This window comes from Thunnus albacares, chromosome 9, assembly GCF_914725855.1.
Source record: "Thunnus albacares chromosome 9, fThuAlb1.1, whole genome shotgun sequence".
Taxonomy (NCBI): Eukaryota; Metazoa; Chordata; class Actinopteri; order Scombriformes; family Scombridae; genus Thunnus; species Thunnus albacares.
Window position 1 is genome coordinate 12,412,829 of NC_058114.1, and position 27,031 is coordinate 12,439,859.

General features: G+C 39.3%; 1 protein-coding gene across 2 annotated transcripts in view; it reads left to right on the plus strand.

The window, feature by feature from the left end:
* rabgap1l (RAB GTPase activating protein 1-like) overlaps positions 1 to 27,031 on the plus strand; it is a 129,021-nt gene that overhangs the window by 15,925 nt on the left and 86,065 nt on the right. For both annotated transcript variants that reach the window (XR_006404876.1, XM_044361350.1), the window contains exons 8-13: positions 670 to 736; positions 1,092 to 1,194; positions 4,157 to 4,323; positions 10,616 to 10,745; positions 15,575 to 15,668; positions 17,237 to 17,387. Coding sequence is in view for 1 of the 2 variants with exons in the window: in XM_044361350.1 (XP_044217285.1) it covers positions 670 to 736; positions 1,092 to 1,194; positions 4,157 to 4,323; positions 10,616 to 10,745; positions 15,575 to 15,668; positions 17,237 to 17,387 (712 nt within the window). In the remaining variant the exon portion in view is untranslated. The remainder of the gene's footprint in view (positions 1 to 669; positions 737 to 1,091; positions 1,195 to 4,156; positions 4,324 to 10,615; positions 10,746 to 15,574; positions 15,669 to 17,236; positions 17,388 to 27,031) is intronic.

Here is a 27,031-nt window from a genome sequence, read left to right on the forward strand (position 1 = left end):
GATGATGCTGGATCATTGTGGTGAACTAATAAACCAGGCTGCTTCAGAATAGATTGCATAGAGGACTTCATGGAGATATTGTTGATGGAACCGGTAGCCTTGGCCCTCCAAGAATGTCATAATGAGACCTCAGACAGGTGTTAAGAGTTACATCAGAGGTTTTTGTATTTTTTCTGCTTGTTTTGCACTCCCTGCGTGCCTTTGGTGACTGTACTGCACAAGGGAATTCTTGAGGGGTCAGGTCACAGCACAGCCTGTCCAGGTCTTCTTCAGGCTGGTGATTTGTTATACTGAAAGGGCTTAAACATGCCAGGGTAGGTTCCTCCGAGCTGCACAAGATACAGATAAAAATGTTAACTTTGGCCGAGATAATCAGTTTGACATTTTTCAAATTGTCCTTTGCTTAATCCTGGTTCTTAAAATCTTCTGTGATGGTTGTGGCTCACTTATTCTCCTGTAGCATCACTGGACCAGAGTGCCGGCTTAATGTCTGAAATGTCTGAAAGATTATACTGCATTAATATTAGAATATTTATGAGTGTAGTTTGGTCAGTTTAGGGATCTCCACATTCCAGTTCCCTTTACCTCTCTACTATATTGACTCACTCTGCTGCAGTGGAATTGGTGATTATTGATTTGTGAGTGTACCTCCTGTGTCTCCCTTTATAGGTGTTTTGGGATGCTGCTGAGTCCAGGTCAGAAAGTTTGCAATAGCGACATGCATCTCCTAGACATGGTGAGCAGAATTCCGTTTGATTCACTGAGATACAGATAACAATATTTCATGATAGTTGGGAGTGGTGTACATGTCTTTTTATTTGTGGTACCATGTGGAGAATTAGCCACTACACTGACCCACTAACCTTTTTAATTGGTCATTTAGAATTGAATAAGGATATCTGAAGTTAATACACCCGTAGATTAAGAATAAATAAAATCTCCCAGGTTTACAGACTTTTCCTACCTGTTTCAAACTATCATTATATCTATTTATTTAAGTCATATTAAACATTTTACAAAAAGTGCATTGCAGTTTTGTATAACATTTTTTTTACAAGAAGAACATAAGCCATGAATTAATACCTACACAGGAGTCGATGGGGAAGAGCTCTGATGGGAAGGCCTACGTGATCACAGGAACATGGAATCCCAACATGGCGGCCTTCCAACCACTGAATGAAGACACACCTAAAGGTGAGACCGAGTTGTTTTCCTCATTAAGTGTAATATCCATACATATTGTCCAGCACAGGTTTGTACAACCACAGTGTCATCAATATTCAGAGTAGCTTTGAAACATTGAAAGATTCTGTGTCACTGAGCAAAGTGAGCAAACTAGCAAATTTTGACTAGTTTCAACTCTGCATAAATTGAGTTGATGCTTTTGTGCATTCTGTTCAGCTGCATTTATGTGTGTTATTTGTGTCCCTTGACACAGTGCATCGTCACTGGTTGTGCACAAACATATGAAGTAGGAATTATTTCCATACGTTATTGACAATTTGACATGGAACTGCACATGGCTCAAGGTCACATCTGGGAATTATGCAGCGCTTGCATTGGAGCTTGGATGTGATAATTGCTTTCATCCATTATCTAGCGTAACATACAGTCTTGTACCTGGCCTTGTGACCCGTAGCTGGTCAAAGCTTGGCATGTTTTCGCACATTGAAGCGTGAACGCATTGTGCCAGGCAGCGGGGACAACAGAGCCGCGGATACTCACTCGTGTGAGATAATGAATTAAAAGCAGCTTTTGGGGATTATTCTTATCTAGATCTTATACTGAAGCTATGCAGGTTTTTGAGCTTAATACACTTTGCTGCGTAATGGCTCTTTATTTTGCATGATTGCTCTTAATACTGGTTGGTGATGGAAATGAGAACAGGGCTTTTTTTGTGACATCTGCATACATGTGCTGTTGGATGAAAAACCTTAAGGGCATTAAACACTGGAAACTGTAGATTTATTCTGCTGCACATGCAAAGAATACATAATATAATGGAAGAGAAAGAGGAATTTATTGATTTGATCGTAACTGTTATCTGAATATTAAGATCTACAACCAGAATTGAATTTAAACAGAAAAGAATAGGTACACAAAAAAATAAAATAATAATGTAGTGCTTCATTAGGGTTATAAAACAGACTTGCTGTCGTCCAAAATGTTTGTTCATAACAGGGAATGCTGTCCTATATTATATTATTTTCATTTACCTGTTTTTGAGAACTCAGTGCTCAGATAAGCATGTCGCAGGTGTGGCAGGTGCATGGTGTATACCCACCTTTGGGCTGGCGGATTTGCAGTATGCCTAAACTAAAAATAGCCACAGATGCGTATCAGAGCACATCTTGGCCGCAAGCAATCATACAGTTACAATTACTTAGTCTTTCATGTAATCTGTGGAGTTAACTGTGTAGAAGCCACAGTCTACCAATAAATCACCACACTAGTGGCTGAATCATCATGATGTACCTGAGATGAAATGATTGGATTTTATCGTCTTTAATGGGGAAGTATTAACATGTGTTCAGGCTGGATCCCACAGAGTAGTACACCAAGTGTGTCCAGGCTGAGAGCTTGCCTCACTGAATCCATTACAGCTAACAAATTAGACAACTTGGCAACTTGCTGACTCGAAGGCTCAGAGAGTTTGACTTGAAGGTAGATGGCAGGACTGTCAAAGCAGTCTACCTCAGAGACGTCAGGCAGTGTAAAGACCGACTAACTGAAACACACACGCATCCACAGCATCTACTTGTAAATCTTCTCACATCCTTAGCGGCAGAGTGAAGTGGTTTGAGAGTTGATACACATACTCTGTGATTGTTATTATGCTACGCAGCTCTGTCTAAATTATTGATAAGAGAGAAATCCCATTATAAAATTAGATTTTAAACAAGTTAATGTTTGTACATCGTGTTTCAGTGCTCTAGTTTTTCATACTGTTCAATAATGGTGACACAAATTCATATAATTATTTAATATATTAATTTATATTTGAAAGCACATATGAAATATTCATTTGTTATTATGGTGTCTAGTGAATATCTGATGAAAAATGGCTGGAAAAATGCAGCTTTACAAATTCTTTGTCCAAAATGGATTCATGTATTCTTTCTTGTTATAATCTGTACATAAATTACAGTGCTACATCTATTATAACATATCTTTCTTTTACTGTACTACTCACTCTCTTTACTTCTAAGGGACTGTTGGTTGGAAATTTGTTGTAACCTGAAGCTTCAAACATGTCCTTTCCCTCCAAATATTTCTCTCAACCAGCAGTTTGTGCTTGACATAATCGTTATTAATAATATATACTTTTTGTACCTCCACAAGTTGATTAAAATAACCAAATCTTTCCATTGTGAAATAACTTCTCCGGACCCTCTGTCTCTTTTCCCGTTGTTCATTCCTCCTTTATAATTTAGATTATCCCCAGAATGGAGGCATTGAGTGATTAGTACGTTTTTGGCTCTTTGCAGTCCTCGGCTGCACTATGAAAAAAGTTGTTTAATCTTCAGAGCTCATCTAGTGGGACAAACATTTTCACTTACGAAATTGTTTTATATACTCTACTTGTGAATTTGGAGACATCATGGTCATAGCCTTATCCACTAGGGGGCGTGGCATCCCCACTGGATGCATGGTGTGAATTTCCTGCCTGCCAACAAAACTGTAGAAGCCAGTGGATCAGTTTATCGACATCACGTTACATAGACAGTTATATTTATAAATTTCTATATTCATAGTAAAGCTGGATTGTGTTAGGTATCCAGTGTATGTATTAAAATAGAAACTAACCTCACCCTCATAACGGTTGTGTTCCTTCCTACCAGTTTTACCAGTTTTATCATACCAGTTTTTGGCTGGTGGACATTTCAGAAGCTGGTTTTATTTTGAATGCCCTGGGAGCTACAGTGGAATACTGTAGGGCTGTTTTTCATTTGTTCCTGATGCTATAATCAACCTTTATAATAGTGCTGACACTATTTAGATGGGCTTCACTGACTGGCTTTGCTGATTTAAAATTGGTGCAAATAAAAATCCAGTCAAATATGAAACAAAATATTTAAAAAATATATCTAAAACAGTGAGCCTTATCAGTCACAGTAACTTTCTTTTTTCTTTCCTTTTCTCTGGTTTGCTCCAGATAAGCTGATCTACATGACGGTGGCAGTGGACCTGGTAGTGACTGAGGTGGTGGAGCCAGTTCGCTTCCTGCTGGAAACTTTGGTCAGGGTTTATCCATCAAATGAACGTTTCTGGTACTTCAGCCGCAAGACCTTCAGTGAGACCTTCTACCTCAGACTCAGACAGGTATCCCTACTGTAACTACTACAACCCTCACAGAACATGCACACAATTTCATATTTTGTAAATTCCTATTTTTATGGTTCAAATATCTGTTGAAACCAAACTTTTTTTTTTTTTTTTTTGCCTTTGGGCGAGTTTTAGCCCATTTGGTGATTGGTTGCAGTGATTCCCCTAGGTTGACTGCTTTGGAGCGGGGGGGGCATATGAAAAATTCAAGACAGAGACTCATCAGCCAGACATTTCTCCGTTCCTTGTTAAAGAGCGGCTGAGATTGATACTAAAATGAGTATTGCCGGTCCACATTAAGTGAAGCTAACGCGTTGTTGCTAACTTCGGGGCTAACCCCCTTCGATAGATGAATATTTTCTTTGTTTTGAGAAGATGCAGCATTTATCAACTGACACGCAGCCTGTACTGTACATTTACTGCCAGATTGACAACTTAGTACTAAACTTTTCCTCTGCTCCGCTCGCGTTCACGTCATGTTTCTGCCGCTCGCGCAACTACACACACACACACATACACGCGCTGCCTTATTCCTTAACGGAGCTACGCTACTCTTGTACCTTCCACGTATATGTCCTTTGAAGAACGAAGAGAGGGTAGATGACTAAAAAGATCCACAATAACGTAGGGTGTTATTGTGCTCGTACAGTGTGTGAGTGAAAATCATTAGTAGCTCGTTAATATTAATGATTGTCTGAAATTTTAGCAGCGGCGCTCTTAATTTTGAATGAATATAGGGGAAACACTAGGTTGGTGGGTTTCTGGTTGGTTGTTTGGTTCTCTGACAGTACTTATGTGACAGCGGGGTGGGAATGAGCCACAGACTGTAAAATGTTGGGGACTACCCACCAGCCAGTAGAAATGATTAAGCTTCTTTGATGTGTGCCAAAACACAGACTAAACAGTCTGATGCTATTGAGTTCCTATATCTAGATGCTATGTTTTGGATGATTCCAAGGCTATAACTAATGATTATTTTCATGATCCATTAATCTGCAGATCATTTTCTCAATTAATCAATTCATTGGTTAGTCTATGAGCTGTCAGATAATAGTGAAAAACCTGTTATTATTTCCCACAACTCCAGGAGATTTATTCAAATATATTGTTTTGTCTGACCAGCGGTCCAAATATGACATATGTGTCAAAGAAAAGATGCAAATCTTCACATTTGAGAAGCTAGAAACAATTAATTTTTGGCATTTTTGCTTGAAAAATAACTAAAACGATTACTTGATTATCAAAATAGATGCCAATTAAGTTTCTGTCAATTGATTAATTAACTAATTGTTGCAGACTGATATCTTAACATCAATGTGGTTATGATTTATTTATGTTCAAGTGAAAGAAATAAGACCTTTTTAATATTATTTCTCTATGCCACAGAGCCAGTCCATTCTGTCATGATTTACCCAAAGCATTTCTCACACATTCTCCATATTTTATTAAAGACTTACGATAATCAAAATGTAAAAATGTAATGACATAAAAATGCTATCACTAGTTTAAATTGATAAGGTTATTCAAGTGAAGTTTATTGATATGGCCCAATATCACATATGTCTCAAAGGGCGTTACAGCCCACAACAGCAACAGTTTCCAGCTCAACCCAAGCTCTCCATAAAGCCCAGGGAAAAGTGGAGTGAGTGGATGAGCAGCTTGGTGAATGTGTGGAGTGGAGGAGGAGGTCAAAGCGGGCAGCTTGGAGGCGTGGTGGTCTGTCAGTGACCAGTCAAATGCTGTACCCAAGAGAGCTGGTTGTTGTAAGGGCTTAAGATGCGTTCTGAATTATGCAAATGTCTCATCCGATGACTTCCATTTCTCTCTTTCCAACTGTGCTTCTCCCACTTTTTCCTCCTATTTTAACCATCCTCCTCTCATTGTCAAGCTGATGCTGTTGTTGACGTTCAACATGTTATTCCCACCCCTCCCACAACACAATTTCTGTGTCTGATCTCTTTTGTATTGCAAAATGTAGGATTTAAGGATTTGTAGTGTTTGTAGGGGTATGCTCAAAACCTCCAACACACTTATCATATTTATCCTGTGAGCTGATGTCTGGCAGCCAAATAATTAGTAACAACAGTTCACCGGTGTGATGAGTTTTATTGATAGCAACAAATGAACTGTATCCCTCCTGTATCTTACCATGAATGTGTAACGGTAAACATCACACCCCTGAAATGTTAGACCTTTTGAGTTTCCTCCCAACTTGTCTGATTAAAATGTGCTGAGAAAGAAAGTGAAGAAAGCACATTCTGTTGCCTCCCACCAACACAAGGACACTCAGCCTGAGCAGTTGCTGCAGGTGCTTTAAGATAAAAAAAAAAAAATGCAGTCAAGCCATAAGCCTCTTCTCCCCTGTTAAAAAGCAGATCTCCTTTAGTAGACTGTGGGGAGCTGGCAAAGCAGTGGAGTGTGGGGAAGCTTTGGATTGTAGGGAGCTAATAAGAGGCTCTGTCTCATTATTGGCGTGTGGGTAATTAACAGCGGCGGTCTGACTCGTCCGCCTGATTGCCTCTCTAGTTATCTCCTCAGTAAATGGAAGAGTGTTGGACTGGTGCTGTGGTTAAGAGCTAATTAAAAGATAATATTGTGTGGTGGTTTTTGTGGAAGATGGCAATCAGAGGTGACACACACACATACACATATTTAAAATATGTAGTCTCATTGTCTTATTTTCCAAAAACTGTCATTAGCCAGCTGAAGTACCAGGGAATCATTATCGATGTCAACTTCTCAGAATGTTTTCTCTGTGTGCTTTACTGGGAAACAAACAAGGTGTAGGCTGTAGGTGAGATCATCTGTGTCAGGTTGATTTAGGCATTGAGTCCTGTCATGTTCACATCAAGACCAGATTCTGAGAGGTTTAAGACAAAGTTAAGTCTGCAATTGGGAAACTGTAATTACGTCTTTTCAAAAGCAATTATAAAGATTAAAGATCCCCTCCAGACCTGTTTTAAGATGCATATATAATGCTCTGCTTTGAATAAGAATTAGTGTCTGACACTAGTTTTTCCACAAAGGGTAAGTTAAATGATCTTGTTAAAATCCTTAAAATGACATCTACTCCTTCTCCCTCATTACAAATTCCAAAATGTATAAATATGCAAATATTTTTCATTTCAAAAGTTTAACTACTAGACACAAGATGCCTCCTATTTTACTGTAAAGTCCATTCTCAGTGTTTGTGCACTGGAGACTTAAAGTTTCCACATCACACTTGTGTAAGTTGCATACTGGACCACAGTTGGCTTCCAAACTAATTGTGATGTCACAAATCATGCTCGTAAGCCCATCCCTTAAAATTAGGTTTTCAATGAGCACAGAGAAACTTTCCACTTTCAGCACATGAATGTGAAAACAGCCTTATAGTGTCAAACTCTGCATATACCGTACATCATTCTGCACAGTGAAGCTCAAACATCCAACTGAAGAAACAAGAAGAAAAACATGTTTTTGAGCGGAGGGGAACTTAAAGGACTAGTGGGTAAGATATAGTGGCATCTAGCGGTGAGGTTGCAGATTGCAACCAACTGAATAGCCCTCCCCTGATGCTCCCCTTCCAAGTGTGTAGGGGAACCTACGGTAGCTGCGAAAGGCGCTCTCTAGAACTGGTGTTTTGATTTGGCCGTTTGTCCCTATGTAGAAATAAGGGGTTCATTCTAAGGTAATGAAAACAAAATGATTCTTATTTCTAGGTGATTAAACACTAATGAGAACATACTTTTCATCCAATTTCTTAAAAATCTGCAGTAATCGCAGATCTTTAATCTTTAATTGCAGATAATTGATTCAAAATTTGAGCTTAACCTACATGTTTCTGCCTGTCAACCCACTTTTTTCCTGGTGCTTGAAAAAATGAACAAAATATCAATTTATCAGTTTTCATGCTTTTTAGATGAGCCCAAAAAAGCTTGAGACAACATTTAGAAGTTAATGGCACCAAACGCAGAGAGTGATATCAGGTTTTTTGAGAAATGCCACCATTATTTAAGTTACACAACAGGTGAATATTGCTTTTTAAGAGAGAAACAGTTCATGATGCTAAAACGGTCTGTGAATTATTTGTTAAGGCAGTACTGCTATTTTGTGAGTTGACACGGTATTCATCTCACAGGATAATATTTAGCAGAAAGAGTGGATCTTTCTTCAGTGTCAACAAGAAATACTCTGTGACACTTTTTCTTATTAAAAACCCACTAAAGTTGATACTGTGTCAGTACAGTGGACTTTTTTGGCCCGAGTTTCTGTCACAATTTGATCAGTGTAAAAGATTTACCACTTACGGTTAACAATTCACAGAGGCCTTAGCAAAGCAAATGTGTTACCTAAGCCTCTCATCACTGACTTGAGATGGTCATTAGACGCCATGCGAGTTGGGGCAGATCAATACAGACCATTGATCCATTCTACTAGGTGGAGGAGGGAGGCAACAGCACTACAGTAATTGAATAGACCAGAAATAAACATCAGTAGCTTATGACACTCAAGGTCAAGTCAGCTGGTGTCTTTGTTCTCTTGTGCAATTCTTTAGTTTATCTTGATCTTTAAACTCATACTTTGATTTTTGTGATTATTTCAAGAAATACATTTGAATCAACTTAAACTTAAAATGTCTGAATTTGCCAGTTTTTGATTACGCATGAAAATTACCCAATCGCACACATTTCATGACTGAAAAGGAGACAGGAAAAGAAAAATGTTATATTACTGTAAAGTGTTTCCCCTAGGGTGACTGCTTTGAGGTGGCGGGGTGGCCTCAGGGGGTGGGTGGGATGTGTGGACCAAAACTTGGGAGACTCAGCAGTTGGGGAAACAACAGATGTGACTTTTCTTTGTCATTTATTAACTGACACACTTTAGCCTATACTGCACATTTACTACCAGGATGACAACTTACTGCTTATCTTTGCTACTGCTTGCACACGCTCAACAACTCCCTCGCTACGCGCACACATTACACAATGTCCTATTCCTTAAAAGGAGCTACACTACCAAGAGTTTCTCAGGCAATGACACAGAGGTTGACTCACGTTTCGGAAGAGTGCTGCACAGAGACGCCCCCAACCGCTATTGATTTCCGAATGAATGGATATTTTAGATTATTTTTGGCATTAGAAAATACATCGCTGTACCTCTATGCTTCTTAAAAATAAAGAAATTCACAGATGAACGGCCAAGTCTTTTAACAACCTTTTGCTACAAAATATGAGCACATGAAACCATATTCAGCCAATGAAATTTTCCTATCTCTTTACATTTTCTTACTCTTACTGTACTGTACATCATTTCACACCGGTCACTTAGCCTTGTCAGTTTGTGTGAGCTTGTTTGTTGCAAGTGGCTGCCCCTGGCGTTCCTTTTTCACTCGTCTTTTTCACTTGATTGATGGCTTAATTTAGGGACTTGCCTGCAAACTCCTTGGAGCCCACCTCAGTTGGGTTGCAGCAGGCCTTCCACCCCTGATGGCGGTGCTCTTCCATTAGTTCCTCACACTGGTCTTTTACTTTTACTGTTGTCATCTCATGGGACTGTGAGCTCAAGCCTAGCCACTTTCTTGATCGATTCAGACAGTTGGTCGACGTCAGGTCTAAGGGTGCTCATGCTGATAACCTTATTGAGATTGACCCTCAACTCTCAATCTGATACTGATACAATTGTACCTGTATAGTAGGTGATCTCTCTGGAACTGGGACTGCTGTCTGTCCTGGAGAAATTAGAGAGGATGATTAGAAAAACTTGGTGCTAGGCATGAACTCTGGTGTTTATTTGGCAGCCATGGTTATATCCTTTAGGCTGCAAATAAACACTCTACCCTGACTTCTCACTGACTTTTTGCTGTGATTGAATCAATTAACTCATCATTGCCCATTTATTGAACATCTCGTGCTCTAAATGATGAAAAGTGTTTATAATTTGTTGGGGCTACCCTTTTGTTCAGATTTGGATTACAGTTTTTATCTGATAACTAAAGTAGCATATTATGTGAATATCTGTGGAAAAAACCTTTTTAACATTTTCGATTTGTGAACCATGCAGTTGAATGAAAATTAAGTTTTAGAAATTGTACACTGCAGATACATTAATCAATCATTCTTTGATCAAAATAACATTTATATCCAGTTAAAACTCTACTGTATATTAGCATCATTAAGGTATTCTTTTTTTTTAAGATGAAAGAAGTTACATTTTATTTTTCTATATAACTTGTTCTCCATTACATTTCCTGTGTGTGTGTGTGTGTTTGTGTGTGTGTGTGTGTGTGTGTGTGCGCGGATGCATACAGCAAGCACCAGAAAGGATGGGTCAGAGCGATGCTGTGTATGAGGTGGTGAGTCTTCAGAGGGAGGCAGAGAGAAGCAATGAAGGAAGAGGACGACTGGCCTCGCCCACTGAGGAAGAGGAGGCTGATGAAGGTATAGACAGCTCTCTCTCTTACTCTTTCCTCAGTTTTTGTTGTATTACCCTTTTGTTATAAGTATGTATTGTACATAATCACCAATATGCCATAATGCACAATTCTTTGTCTTTCAAACACCAGTTCTGTGTCTCTGTACATCTCAATGATAAGATGCCAGAATTCTTCATCAAAAAGCCTGCCCCCCAAATACACACACACACACACACACACACACACACACATGCACGCACGCCACAACTCAACATAATTTGTCTTCCAAGTCTTGCTTGATTGAAAAATGCGCCCTCACATTGCGTAGTGCTGTACAAATCCCTCGCCGCCTTCAATATCAGAGAAAAACGAGACACTTCAGTGAACCTTCAGAGGCACAAAAAAGAAAAGAATTGCTTTACCACAAATAGCTTGTTGGAGGGAGCATTTGCTCAGCAGTCTTTTTTCTGGGTGGCATGAACGCCTCATCTAAATGAGATCATATGTCCAGATATTCAGTCTGAAATGGGGGTTTACCAACACACACAAACCCAGTGGTTTTTTTTTTTTTTTTTTTTGTAGCAAAGCCTAGTCACAAGAACACACGTGTACCATTCATTGGCTGACATGAATCAAGTGTGAAGTTTAATTTAGCTTTGGCACATAAACATTGGCAAGCATGTATGTGTGTGTGTGAGTGTGTTTGAATGTGTGTATATGTGAGTTGTGTGCAAGTGAATGTGGCAAGCCATCTGATAACAACAATGTAGATAGATTGTGAGGACCGAGTTTGAGTTTGTTTGTATATGTGTGAGAAAAGGGCATGTGTTCTGCGGTTTACAACAGATTTTGTGTGTATGTGTGTTACACTGTGCACAACAATGAGCTGCAGGCAGAATCTCAGGAGTTTTGGATAGCTATTTGTGTGATTGTATGCACACTTATGTATGTACTTGTGTGAGTGGTTTGGTGTGGAACTCAGGCCAATCCTGTTAGGGCTTGTTGGCTTATAACACCGCAGCACTACGGTGTCAAACCACCATCTATTACACCCACACCCACTTTTTGTTGAAATGAACAGCCTTCATCCAAAGTAAGTCCAACAAACCAAAAATTAATGACCTTCCTCACCACCTAAATAGTGATAGTTGTTTAAATGTGTCAAAATAACAACAATATGAAATAAAACACAAAAATTATAATTTCTTTTGTTCTAAATGTAGCTTTGGACCAATGCATAGGTGCAAACCAATCGTTTGGCACCAAACCAAGTTGCTTGAGATGTCAGTGCCCTGTAAGAGTCTTGATTAACACACTGAATCTGCTAATGAAAAAATTAATAAAATCGGGGGGCTTTTTTATACCTTTATTACCTTAGAGAGACGACAGGAAATGAGGGGAGAGAAAGGTGGGGAGTGACATTGCAACAAAAGTCCCCTGCCAGAACTGAACCATGGATATTGTGGTTATGTGGCCTTAGCCAGTAGGTTAAATCCATTTAGTTTAAACATGACCAATTAGGGTGGATATTTTCCATCAATAATGGCAGCTCTGCCAGATGGATGGAGGCAAAACAGCTGTAACACTGTCAGTTGGACTCTAGTGGTTCCCAAACATGACCCAGTTTCAGCCCACTAATATAAAACAGGACTGGCATTTCCGCCTGACCACTGGCTCAGTAGTGCAGGTGTCGCAGATTAGGCCTAGCCACAATTCAGACTGCACGCTCCATGATACTAGTTTGAGTGAAGGCGCACATTTCTGTGCTCATTTAGTTGTTATGTGTGTGTGTCGGTGTGCGTACATCCCTGCATCACCATCCAACTTTCACATTGTGTGAAATATTGCTTCACAGCAGCTAAAATGAATTCAAATGTCAATCATCCCATACGCTGAAATATTTTAATTGTCAAAACAGACATGAAAAACAATAGAAATCTACAAAATAACTGTATATTGGCAAATACAGAGAAGATGCCTTATTTAGTCCAACAAATGTGGAAGACATTTTAACAGTATACAAAAGCCTGCAGCTCCTGATATGAAAGCACTATGGTAGGATGTTGACCGCAGCCCAGAGTGATGCTTTTAATTTAACAAATTAAGTGCCATGATTTTCAAAATCTTGAGTAAAAACATGAACGCCTAAAATATATACCTTTTGACATTGTGAAGATCTGATGTAGCACTTGAGGCTGATCTACATCATATTCTGTTGCTTCACTGTATTCTTTTACTGCTGCACTGCCAGCAGTCTTACTTTTTTCACCTTGAAGCCCAAAAATGTATTAACTGAGTGGGAGGCAGAAATTGTGTCTCCTGTGTCTAGCTGCTGACTCGCCCCAAAGTCACAAGTCAGCCGCCAAGGCCAGAGCTGACGGCTTTCAACTGGCACTGTGGGAGCCATTCACAGGGCTTTTTCTATAATGCCCCACTCCTCCCCCCAGAGCTGAAAATTGGAGGCGCTCAGGGCCGTGGAGCTGGAGGTCAACCTCATTGTGTACAGAAATGAATACACTCCCAGTGTAGATGCCACCGCTGCGAGCGCACACACACATTCAATTCATGCGGATGTTTTTTTTTTTTTTTTCTTCTTGGAAGCTTCAATGTAGAAAATGGGCCTGAAGCGGACATTCTTTTTTTTTTTTTTTCTTTGCTTTTCTTTTCACAGCATGCTTTGTGATTGTTGCTTATTGTGTTATTTATTACCTTTTCATACACACACACGTGCAAGCACAACACACACACACACACACACACATATACTGTATGTTCCTGTGTCATATTCATCCATGCAAACTGGGTTCATACTGTATACATGCATATATCTATACAGTTCCTCTATCTGCACCAATTCAACACAATGAGACAGAAAGAGCTTGATTGATTCAGTAAACTGCTGTCAGATAATTGAGGTGTAGATAAAAAAAAAAGTGTTAAACATACTAAAGGAAATGAAAACAAAGGATATAATTAAAAGTACATTAAAACAAGGTAAAATATTAAACATATTGATGGTACTAGTAGGGAATTTCCTCTTGGCTTTAATGTAGACAAAACCAATCTCCTAGTGGCTTCAACATCAGAGAGATCCTATTTGAAAGTAATCCTATAGTGAATGCACAGCCCCCTCTCCAGATTAAAAGGTAACGGTAATGTCCCTCGTCTTCACAGTTTCTTTCATCACCTGGTAAGTTGGCAGTGGCATTGGACTCACGCTTCCTTACCACGTGGTTCTAGCCAATCTGAGGACAGAGGCAGCAGCTTTGTGCTGGGTCTGAACCATTTGAAAGGGCTCATCAAGCATTTATAAAGACCTGAAAAGCTCCTGCTGAGGCTGCGAGGATGTATAGGAGCAGCAGTGCAATGAGCATAGTGGCTGCATGTTCTAGAAGAAAATGTCTTAATTCATTATTTAATGTCAAGGCCTTAGTAAAACCTTCAGTGGGAGTGAATGATGCCTGTTCACGCTTTTGTGAGCTGTTGCTGTTTTGGTTTTGTTATTGAGATATCAGTAAAGCTTAATGTCATGCCCTCAATGCCACCATTGTGCATTTTTCATGTTTATGTCAGTTGTGAAATGTCTATTTTATTCTCACTGGCATGAATAAGAGCTATAAAAATGGAGAATTTGGACTCCCTGAAAGACTGGAGACACCTACTGTACTTCTTTTATGTAGGCCACCAGGATGCCATGATCAAGCAAGTTATAACATATTATCATATTTTCATCTTGGTCATGTGATAGAATGAAAAACGATGAGCCAAACTGGACTGACACCAGCAAATGTCTTGCAGTTGTGTAGTGTTTTTGTATTTTTTTTGTGGCAAAGGAAATTATTCAAGCTGAGCAAATCATAGTAATCGTTTTAATCGTCTCAACATTATACTGTAGTGAAATGTCTTTTGTCACAATGCTGTGTTTGAATATCATCTGGGTAAATCAGCATCAAACATTACTTCTCATTGAGACAGAGAGGTTCCTTCTGTTTTGTTATAGATATAATACATAAATAATGTACATCCATTTTAATTTAGAAGGCCAGGGAAAATATGCATTAAAGGGTACAGATAAGTACCAGGACTAAGAAATATCACAAGTGTGGACTGAGTGAGAGGATAGGGAGAGTTTCTTCTGTTTCTGTGTATCATATTTATGCAGTGCTGCAGCAGTATTTTTAAATGACATGTGTAATCAGTATACATGCTGGACATACTCTGTGACTCTGTGTGTGGACAGTGTGTTTGTTCCAGTGGGCGGCTTATGTGTGGGAATCAGTTCATCTCTCCAGCAGCAGAGCAGGCCAGACAGTCAATTAGTGCTTCTGCATCTAAACACAAGTGGTTTGCTGTGCTGATTGCCTCTTGTCTGCCTTGCGAACCGCCAGACAGAAGCACAGCAATAATGGAAAGTGTAGGCACTGCACTCTCCTTCCTCCATTTGACTGTGTGGCATCAATATTAACAGGTTTTAAAATTTGCAGCACATTTAAAAGTTCCCTCACATGGATTTTTATTCAGTTTGTGATACATTTACTGTACATTTATAGCTATGATAGCTCTCACATAACTGCCACTATGATCTTAAAGACTCAAATGTGACATTCATGAGGTTAAAATGCCTGGGACATCTCTCTAGTCAGCAGAACTAGTGCAGTGTCTTGAGACAAGCGATGAAGCATCTTCAAGACAAAACAACATGTCAGAGACAAAGAAAACACAACATTTTCATTTTGAGGAAGTCTTAAAGGCCTTATACAAGATATTAGTATAAATCCGGTGTTCTCATGTGGCTGAAGGTCACAGATATCAGGATAGGAACTAAATGTTAATGTCTATGTGTGTTTCCTGCAGATAGCGACAGTGAAATCTACAGTGGGACAGGAGATGTTTCCAAAGACTGTCCTGAGAAAATCCTGGAGTCCTGGGGAGCAATCCTCAACAGATGGTAAGGCTTCAAAAGAGACTGAAATTTGGACATTGAGACACAATTTTGAGATGAGATGCGGAGAGACAGTTTGAAGCTGAACAGAGAGGCAGAAGTAAATGTAAGGAAGGAGGACAATGATATGCAGGATAGAGAGACACGTGAAGATATGATATTGTATGCAGAAGTGTCAGCTGGATGACTAAAAAGGAGATAGATGGGGAAGTGTGGAGAAACACAAGGAGAAATGGAGATAAGACACAGAAATAAAGAGACTGGAGATACAAAAATGATTTATAGGTGAATGGTGTAGAAATAGTAGGAGATGGGCATGGGTGGAGAAAAAGTCAAAATTTAGCCCCAGATAAAAGCTACTGTTTTTCATTAGAGATGTTCAAATGTTCCAGATATGTCGGGTTATATTTTCGTGAAATATGTAAAACAAAAATGCACAAGATATTTAGAATATTTAGATTTTGTGTAAAGGTAATTAAAATCATAAAACAATCAGTACAGCATTGGAACAAGGAAAGAATTTGAGTGAATCACAGCAGCAACAACTTATAGTAGGATAAAGCAAAGAAAAATGGAAACCAAAAATTGATAGCATGGGGGTCGTAAATGCAAAAAAAAAAAAGCAACATGAATTTTAGCTCTTTAGCCATTTTATCTTGCTCACAGGCAGTATGTCATGACACATTGATGCTGAAAGGTGTGCAAGACAAAGAGTATAAAGAGAGTGATCTGCAGGCCTGGGGGTCTCCTCCATTATGACAGTTTGATTGTTTTATCATTCCACTTTGTATGAAAAACAGTTTCCCTTCAGACACAGCTATTAATTTATCTGCTATGACACATACTGTCATACTTGTAATACTTTGTGCATTTACAACAGCCAGCATTGATACATACAGCTTTTGGTACCGGCACATAATTAACTGAATAAAAGATGTTTCTGGCTTTTCATTTGATTTTCACAGCCTGTTTTCTTGCTGTTGCATCAGCACAAAGAAGTGAAGTAGTTTATCAGGAAATTGCTTTCGTATGGCCTCAATAAATACATTATGATGAGATTTCAAGCATCATTAAAAAGAGCTGACAATGTGTTTTCAGGAGCAGGATATTTCTTTGTGTGAGAGAACCGTTAACAGCATGGCAGCACTGCGGATAATATCCTATACTACAGGGTGAAACCACAGCAGCTTTCAGTGGTTGTACTGGGAGGCTCCCAGTTTGAATATATTGTATATACCAGCGTGAATAGTCCTCCCTATCGGACCAGAATAGTGAGAAAAAAACTATATTGCATAATGATCTAATTATACTATTGATATTAATAATAAGCTCCACTTTGTCATGAACACAAAATGAGTTTTGGTGCATCATGGGTACTTCAGTTCGACAAGCATTTACTTCTGCACCCCGCATGTCACTGTTACACCTAATATAAAAATGATTATCAAATCTGTCCAGCTGCTCTTCAAATTAATATAAGTGTTTTGAATTGGTATAATTGAGATTATGAAATAATGCATTACCTGTGTGTGTGTGTGTGTGTGTGTGTGTGTGTGTGTGTGTTTGTATATCAGGCATGGGAACCTGTCCAGTCGTCCGAAGGGTTTGCCCTCATTGGTTCGCAGTGGTATTCCTGAGCCACTCAGAGCAGAAGTCTGGCAGCTGCTGGCTGGCTGCCACGACAACCACGACCTGCTTGAGCACTACCGCATCCTCATCACCAAGGTAAACAAACACACACATAGACAAAGTAGGGGCGACTGCTTGTAAAAAGTTGCATTTTTGTTGCTGTGTAAAAGTACAGTATAAGGGCTAAAATGCATCCAGGACTTTTGCAGGTGTGTGTACTTCAGTTTCCAAAGATGCTTATCACATACTGACCTGATAGCTGGCACGCCAACAAGCTATCACTGTTTTCTGTTGGATTTCATGTCTTAGCATTGACTAAAATAATGACTCCTAACAACAGTCTAAGAGTTACTTTGATGTGTGTAGTTGTTGTTTGTTTCATGGCTATGCAGTCCCTTAATTCCTATAAACAGTATCTGCATATGAATGCAGAATCTGTAGACAACTGGACAAGATTTTGGTATCGGAAGCCTTCTGGTTTGTAGTGCAAGTAGAATTGACCAGTCATGTTTGAGCAGGCTTCGGTTGCATACAGGTAAACAGTCCGTGTGGAGAGCAAAAGAGTTGAAACACATTGGCCGAAATGCGATCTCGGAACCCATCGATAATCGTCTTTTATTAGCTTTTTTAAAAATGTATCTGCATTCATATGCATATATCTGTTAATAGAGATTAACCTAAATGTTGTCTGGTTGCTAATCAGACTGTAAACAATGACTGGTGCACAGAAGAGGAGGTCTCGGCCCAGATGTCCGCTATCATATCTGCTGGCTACACTGGAAGTCGCGACATTGCCCCCAGAGGCTAAATTGTTGTCAGACAGATAGCCGATGGGTTCCGAGTTTGTGTCTCCATATTAACTTAAAATATGGGAAATAATCAGTCGTCTCGCACATCCTAGACGGTACTTTGTATTATTCCCTCAGTTGTCAGTCTGTAGGGTTATGACCATTTAGCATACACATTGTTGCAAGTATTTTATCCTTTAATTATGTGTGGATCTTTTTTACACCATAGCTAATAATGTAGTGGATGTGTTGGTTTGGTGGAAACCAGATGAGTGGAGTTAGTGGTTATGATATAATGTAATTTGTAATTAAATTTTTTCCTTGTTGTGTCTACGAACAGTATGTCTCAGGGTACCAACATATCTGATACTGCTGTCATTACTGCTTTTCCACCGAACTCTCTCATTTAGCTCTGACATTTAAATGCACGCAGTGCTGTCTCAGGTCTATTACATCTCCTGCTGGCCCTTTAGCCTCCTAGAGAGCCTGCAAGAAATTAAAGTGAATTCTCTTAAAACGATATTAAATATTTAACTGCTGGGTGTGTTCACATGTAACATATTTAGTACAATTTAAGGAAACTCTGCTGTGTGTTGCCTGTTTCGTCTGTTGTGTTTAAGTTGATGAAAGTGCTTTTATCGGATCTGGTGCACAACTGGGGGCACTGACACTGCCTGAAAAGGTGAGTCTGGATCCGCTGCTGACTGGGACCGCTAACAACAATTGCAGTTTACAATTTAAACTTTTTAATATGCTCTTCTTTAGAGTGACTTACAACTTTTGCAAGACTAGAACAAAGTAACAGTAAAAATGTAATCCTAAACACAAATATCCAAACCCTCCTCGCCAATATTGAAGATAACCAGTAGTAAGGAGGTCAAAGTCACGGTAACGGTCAATGGTCCAATGCCCAGCAATAAGTGATGGGAAGAATTTTTCATTGACATTGATATTGAATCAAAATGGACTAGCAAACCTTTGTAAACTTGGATTTTTATTCATTTTTAAAACAAGTAAATGCAGTTCAACTGTGGGTCTATTAGTCATATAAAGACACTGTATGAGGCTACAGCTCTATGTAATTTAGATGTGTGGAGACACCTTTGACTTAGTTACACATGGGGTCGATTGTGCTTCTGTAGCTCTTTCATTGTGTCATCCAGTGAATAGTGCTTTGCTTGATATTATGATCACAATTATTTTCATGATTTCATGAATTACATGATAATACTTTAGTGTCCTGACATTGGTATTGATCAGCTTTTTTCAATCAGTTTTTGTATTTAATAAAACTAAAATCTTCAAAGTCCCCCAATGTGAGAGTGAAGTTATGCAGACCAGGTCTGTGACCCATCTTAGGATTTCCAGCGAAAGACTTGTAAATCAGAAGGTAGAATGACAAAGCCCAACCGGACCAGACAGCAGCAGCACATGGAGGAGGAGGTGATATAAACACACAAAGAAGACAAAGATCCTCGCTTTTATGGTTAATACAATAGTCTTTCTCTTTACCTCACAGAGACGGGTGAAACTACCTGCCACAATCAATAAGCAGAGAGAGAGGGGGGTGGATAGAAGGAAGAAAAATGAAGAGAGGGGAAGAATGTGAACCCATAAATATGACACTGTAGTCACTGAGGGGAGAATTGGAGAAAAGGAATGTGTGTAAACATCAAGCGACCTGGCAGATTTCTCTCTTTCCTGAGTCACATATTTTTAGTTGTCTTTCACCTACTGTGTAAATTTCTGTCTTTCTTCCTCTCACCATCTTTATCTGTTAAATTGTGACAATTTTTCTCTTGATGTCCTATTTCTCCACCTTGCTCTCTGTCCTTTTTCTATCTCTCTCCCATGTTATCTTTCTCTCCCTCTCACAGCACTTCCAGTCTTCCTTTTCTATCTAGTGCTTCAACGTTTGTTTTTTCTTTCATGACCCATGTTTTTCGATATATCTCTCTTATTCTCTTTTCGTCTCTCCTTACATAAGACCAAGCTTCTGTAGTTCAGCTCATTTATTCTCATTCCACTGACTGGTCCACGCCCACATCCTCTGGCTTGCTGGAGTAGTGATGGTATTGATAGGCGGGTGGCCGGGCTATTAATAGCTGCACCAAATGAATGGAACTGAGGGAATATGGAGGGAGGGAGGGAAAGAGGGAACAGAGGCAAATGACAGCAATGGCGAGGGCGATGTGGAGCTTATTAATGTCTGTTGTCTGGGCTCAGTGACGACGTTAATGCTGATTGAATTCTAAGTAATTGGACTGTCGCCCTTATGGAAGGGGTATCAGTATCGTAAATCAGTGCTGTGTATCACCAGGGGTTCTGGACGGTCGTTGTGTTAGTGATCCACAGCTGATGTGTGGTTTCTGCTCTAGTGCTAGACCTAGATCACTAAAACAGATTTCTGGTTATTTATTGTACTTGGATATTGAATTAATTTTGATTGTTATTTTTGAGCACTTGCACTGCTTTTCAATGAAAGGTTTGCTTTCAACCAGGCTCTATGCCGAAATAGGTGAGAGAAAAGTTTGTTTTTCATGTATATGAGCATAAAACTGGAAACTTTGTTTTATAGTGTTTCCCAAGTATTATAAAGGTCCTTAAAAAGGCAGGGGTTTCCCTTAAATTAACTATCAGACACCCTGACTGGAATGTCCTTCAACGTTTCCTATTTCACCTTTAGGAATGAATCATGTGCACTTCCTCTCTTATATTATTTACTGTAGCTTGCTACTGTGACTATTTCTTTACTGTGTTAGTGACACAGTAAGGAAATAGTTTAGATAGAAAAGAGAGAAAAGGTTGAAACATTTCTTATGAAACCTATGTTTGTTAAGTTTGTATTTTGAAACAAAATTTGTGGTTCAAATGCATTTAATTTCTGCATGTCCAGTACATGGTAGTATGTGTAGCGGATTTGAAATCTAATTCAGATCACATCTGATTGCCTGTTGCATGGAGGACAGGTAGCAAGAGAGTATCGACACCTGGACAGATGAAGAAGTTTTATGCTCTTGAGGGAAAAAAATAAGCATCATGAAAACAAAAACAAATCTAATAAACAGCCAAACTTTCATATTACTTGCTGTGTTGCTGCTGGTGTGAGCTTGGTGTATGTATGCCTGTGCTGTTCATTTCATGACTAATGTTTTAAGGACAGCAAATGATCATATAGTTAAAACAGACAAATGTGATCTAGTCATTTGTAAATTACAATATGGACAGCAAGTCTTTTTTTGTAGCCTGAACATAATAAATGTGTCATGTGCGGTCATCACTGATGCGCAGATGGACATACACAGACAGACCAACACCCACCATTGCCTCAAGGTGTTGATAATGATTAGTTATCCGAGTACACTGAGTAGTTTATTCAGGTACTTGGCTGCTCTAAATTACCTAGAGTGTGACTGGTTACCTTTCTCTTGTACTAATGTAGCACTTAATGGATACTTTATCATCAAAGTCAGACTCAGTCAGATTTATCTGGTGATACTGTGAGATGAGGTGATGCCTGCTCACAATCTGCTGACATAGGCTGCATGCAGGTTGGTTGATCAAAGAATGATTTTCTGAAGTAAAGTTGTTTATTTGATTCCCTATCAGTGGAGATTAAGGAGTTAAAATGAGTCTGTATTTCACAGGGAAAAAAATATTGTAAAACTACTGAATGTGTTTGTGTTTCTGAGACTATAAATCATGTTGCAAACCTCCAAAATAATCTTGTGACGTCTTGTGGGGTCCATTCCCAAGGTGAGAACCACTGTGTTAGCTTACTGAGCACTTAGCAGCATGTGGCCTGTGGCCGGCTACCTTGATATCATAGATTGCAAGTGTCATGTTCAGTGGCACTGTTCAGTTGTACTGCTCTCATTTACAGTCATCACGCACAGAGTCACAAATACACAATCTGTCACACACACCATGGCCTCCGGGCATCTGAGACATTCACAAATAACTCCTTTCTCGGCTGGCGCAGCACTGTGTTTGGGGTCGGGGTTGGGGGTTTGCTAGTGACATTTGAACAACCTTTGCGTCTCCCTAGAGCTGAACAAGACCAAGGTGTGCTGCCACGCTTGAACCCGCAGCTTAAAAAAGCTCAGCCAGCTATTTCCAGGCCTGCCTTTCCAAAGCCCAATCTCAGTCACAGCACAGCCAGTGTGTTAACAGAGGTCAGGATCTCTCCACAGGTATGACGGCTGTAATCAGAAGCCTGGAACAGTGGTTTCACCACAGCAGGTCGTAAGAAGCCTGAAGAACTGAAGGTTTTCCAAGGCGATTGTTTTGATTTTTATTCCTTTTTAACTTTTCTTTTCAGTCCTTTTGGACAATATCCTGCCTTTTTCTCTCCGGTTAAACAAATTGTACCAGTGAGAGGGAGAGATAATTTGTACTAATCATTAGCAATGGGTATTATTTTTATTGCATAGATTCTGATTCTAATTCTTCTGCAGCACCAAATTGAAATATATTACAATTACATCCATGCATGCGTAACTTGCCATGTAGACAGAAACACAGTTGTAAAACTGGTTCTCAATACCCAACCCCTACTACATATACTGTAGTATTGTGCCATCAAAGTCTTTTGTTTGGGTACTGTGGCTGTCATGGCCCCATCCCTGATGTTTTGTCCCATTAGTTATATCTGCTGAACACGCAATATTACTGCAGCATGGTTTTGTTTGATCAAGAAATGCAGGTGCTTGGTACAGAAGTAAGTGCCAGGTAAAAGTTTCCAAATGTGAACTCTTTTTCTGTATCTAACATTTGCCAATTTTATCCTGTACTTAGATGGAATTCCTATCCTGTCCAAAGCTTGTAATGAAATCTAAGAGCAAAGTAAACCACGGCTGTGAGGTGCTTTACATTTATATATTGAATTATTTTCAGGCCAGGCGCCAGCTTAACGATGACATTTAACGTCAGTGTACAATCAAAGGTAGCATCAGCCATGCAGCCAGGCTAGAATAATACTACTCCCACGCCTGATAACCCACATACAGATGCATGAAGTACAATGTACATAAGATAGGCTACCATGGTAACTGCCAAGGTCTATGGACTTCTCTCTGCTTGAAGTTGTCTCCATGACAATTCTCTGTTTCCTTTTGTCTTTGTCTCTTAACATTCTGCCTTAGTTCATTAAGCACTCGATATTTGGATAATTGGAACCTGGGTAGATGGCCAGCTACTTATGAATACACAGTCCCACAATTCCCCTACTACTTTTGCAACCTTGTGATGACCACTGCAGGCACTACTGTCCACTATGTCTGTGAAGATTCTCAGTCATCCAGGTCATGGTTATCCAAGGAGGGTTGAATCTCTGGAGTCCCAGCCACAGAGGTTAAATACCTGGGACTCCCCACCAGTCAGTTAGAACTGAAGAAGCCCCTTGGATGAGAGGCAAAACGTCTTCAAGTATCTTCAACCAAGTCCAGTTGCCCTTGATTCAACCCTCCTTGGATACCGTACACTATGTGTATACATGTAGCGCATTGTACACTTTCTCTATACATGTTGTATACAGTATACCAACACTAGTACAGAGAAAGAGGCTGGAGAATTTCAGCCTTCTTGGTTTCCTCTGATCAATAACTTATGTTTTTAGGCAGAATAAAAATGTAGTTTGCACATGCTGCAGCCAGGTAAATATCCCCTCCAGCTGATATGTGGTGAGTGTTCTGGCGCAAAATGGTGACCATGCATCACCCAGGTGGGTGCTCATTTCTTCTTATTATTATTATCCCCCAGTAGGGGTGTCACTTTTTCAAAAAAATTATTTTGAATGAATTATAACTAAATAATTTGCTCAAATTATTTTGAATGCAATCCATGTAGCCTAATCCTTGAATATGTTTCAGAATTAATGTCATCCTAATAATTCTAGTTTGGTGATATTGATGTTTGCACCTCTGTCAGACCTTGTGGACCCCAGAAATCCTTTCAAAACCTATTAGTGAAATGGGAAATCATGCAGTGTGATCAAAGCTAAAAAAAAAAGTTTATAGGTTCTCAAACAATCACAAAGGAGGTCCTTAAACACTGACATTTTAGAGATACAAGATTTATACAAGGATTTCACCCCTAGCTGAAAATATGTATATGTATGCACAGATACACATTATGCACATACATAAACATAATTCCACTGGCTTAGCTGTGTGTTCTGCCACTAGTCTGAGGTCTCCCATCATTCATGGATGAAAAACATCCCCTTGAGGGTCCAAAGTCTTGTCAATCACCGCCTTTCACACAAAGATGCACACTCACACATACTCCCCACTATCCCATCCTCCTTCATAGTATCTGTTCGGACCAGCTGCACTCCATGGCCACAACACAGCCAAGCAACACCACTTCCATTCTCCCCTCCCTACAATATAGGTCTATTCACAGCAACCCCTCCCTTCCCAGCTCTGTGTGTGTCTCCATAATGCAGCCCTCAAGCTCCCATTCACATATCCACAGTAGGAACCCAGTAGGCACCACAAAAGGACACACTGCTTTTCCTCCACAGCTTCAGGAAAATCAATGTATGGAAGAAAAAAATCTGATCTGTCATTTCTGTAGTCTGGTCATTTTTATTTATCTAAACAAGCTATTAAGAGACACTGACACTGACAAGATATTGTCTATTTAGAGTTTATGGTAGATTTTGAATATCTATGGTGCTTACTTGCATGCATGTGTATACATAACTGTTTAAATGTGCATGTTGTTGAAACTTTTCAACAACATCTTTCAATTAACAAAAGTTGTGGTAAAATAATTTTAAAAATAAGGTATTTGTTATAGCTTTAATTGTGCTGCTATACTGTAGTGAGTGAGTGCTTACACTGTGTGTGTGTATTAGCACAGCCTCCTAGCCATCCTGACACTGATATGACAGCTCGGATTAAGGAGATCCAGCCTACAGCGTATTCTCTGGTCACAACACTTCTGTGTCTCAGTCTCCATACCGACTGTAGCCTCACAGCTAGAGTAGTGCTCTGCCTCTTCCTCTGAGCAGAGTTGCACCATCTTGAATCTCCTAATGTGCAAGAATCTTCATCAACAACATCAATAATATTTTCATTCAGGTTTTGAGCGAATTATGGACAGCCTTTGTCTAGAAAAGCTGTATAAGTAATGCTGTTTATGTGCAGTTTGAGCAAGAAAAAGCTTAAAATTGCCCCAGTTTGGAGGAAAAAAACAAAAACCCCTCAACATACAGTAGTGACACATACATAATACAACAGGCCTCCAACAGACTAAGCATTTCATGTTCCCTGTGAGAAAAGGACAATGCGATAATGTATTGTATGTGTTAGTGGTGTGAAAAATGCACATGTAAAATGCAAACTTGACCTGCATGTTACACAACTGGGTCAGGTTGATGTAATCTCCTAATATAAAAGGAACCAAAAAGTGCTTCTGAACTGTTGTGAAATAAAGCTGAGCTTTTAACAGGATGAACACGATCATGAAAAAAATGCATTTCAAATTAAAGTACAAAGAGATGTTGTTTACATTTGGCCTTTACATATGACTAAGAGATGCATCATGACCTACATGGTGCAAGGACAATAGGAGCTAGAGAATAATGAATATAAATATCTCAACCTGAGCAGCCGGACAGGTCTTCACCACCATGTGGTGTGAGATTAAATGAAGATGATAGATGGTGATTTCAGTAGGCAGCCTGTCTTTGACCTTTAGCTCCTCTTTACCATTCAACTCCAGCAGTCACAGTGTAAGCGGTATTGTACTGGAGGTAAAAATGTTAGATTTATTTTTTCTGTTAAGGCTGTATAACACAAGTTGTTGTCAAGTGAAATGTGATAATAATAGCTGTCTCTTTGTTTTCCACATGCTGAGAGGTACTGTAGCTCCTATCTTTATATTTGACATTTCCCCCTTCCCACTGTGTCTGATTCATACATTATCTCTGTTATATTAACCAGCAATAGAAGGTGTCTCCACAACTATTACTTCCCGAAACAATGCATAACTTGTTTTATTTTCCTTTATTTGACTAATTTATTGCTTCCTTACATAACTAACTTCACACTGGCTCTCCTCAATGGCACTGAGAGGCGGATGTAAATTTTTAAATGGCATTGCATTAAAGTGCATATAGTATACTCAAGTTTTCAAAGTTATGTTTTACTGGACTGAGTGCTTAAATTGTCACAGTCACCACATGGAAACCATATATAATTTAATAGGGAGAATTTATGATATCTGAATTTCCAATGCATTCTTTGTGAGAAAGATGGCAAGGCAAGTATGACATGCTGCACTAAAGGCAATGCCTACTGATGTTGTCAATACGTTGACAATTCTTTCACTTGAGTGCCTTCAAACTGGGATCGGACAAAGCCTGGCCTATTGTTTGTAAATATAGATACTGGCTTCTGCTTGCTAAATCATACTAAAAAACAGGTTTAGTGTTGGTCTGTTGATCGTGCTAGCTGAATGTTTGTATACAGGCAGTGAACCAACACTAATCTTCTCCACTAACCACCTATCCTCAATATCCCAACCCCCAGACTTTTGGATGAGGGCGTTGTCTGTGATATAGGAGTGAGAGAAACCACTACATTTAGGTTTTACCCTTTAAGAAAACTAAAAGACCTGAAAATCCTTGATAACCAACCTTACAAACAATCTAATCAAATCTGTAAACCAGTCAATGGGTCAAAGGGAAAGCACCTACATACAGTGCTGCTTGAGAGTTTGTGAACCCGAATTTGCTCTATTTCTGCATAAATATGACCTAAAACATGATTAGATTCCCACTCAAGTCCTAAAACTAGATAAAGAGACATCAGTTAAACAAATGAGACAAAAACTTTACACTTGTTCATTTATTAATTGAAGAAAATGATCCAATGTTACATATTTGTGCATTGCAAAAGTATGTGAACCCCTAAGATTATCAGTTCATTTGAAGGGGAAATT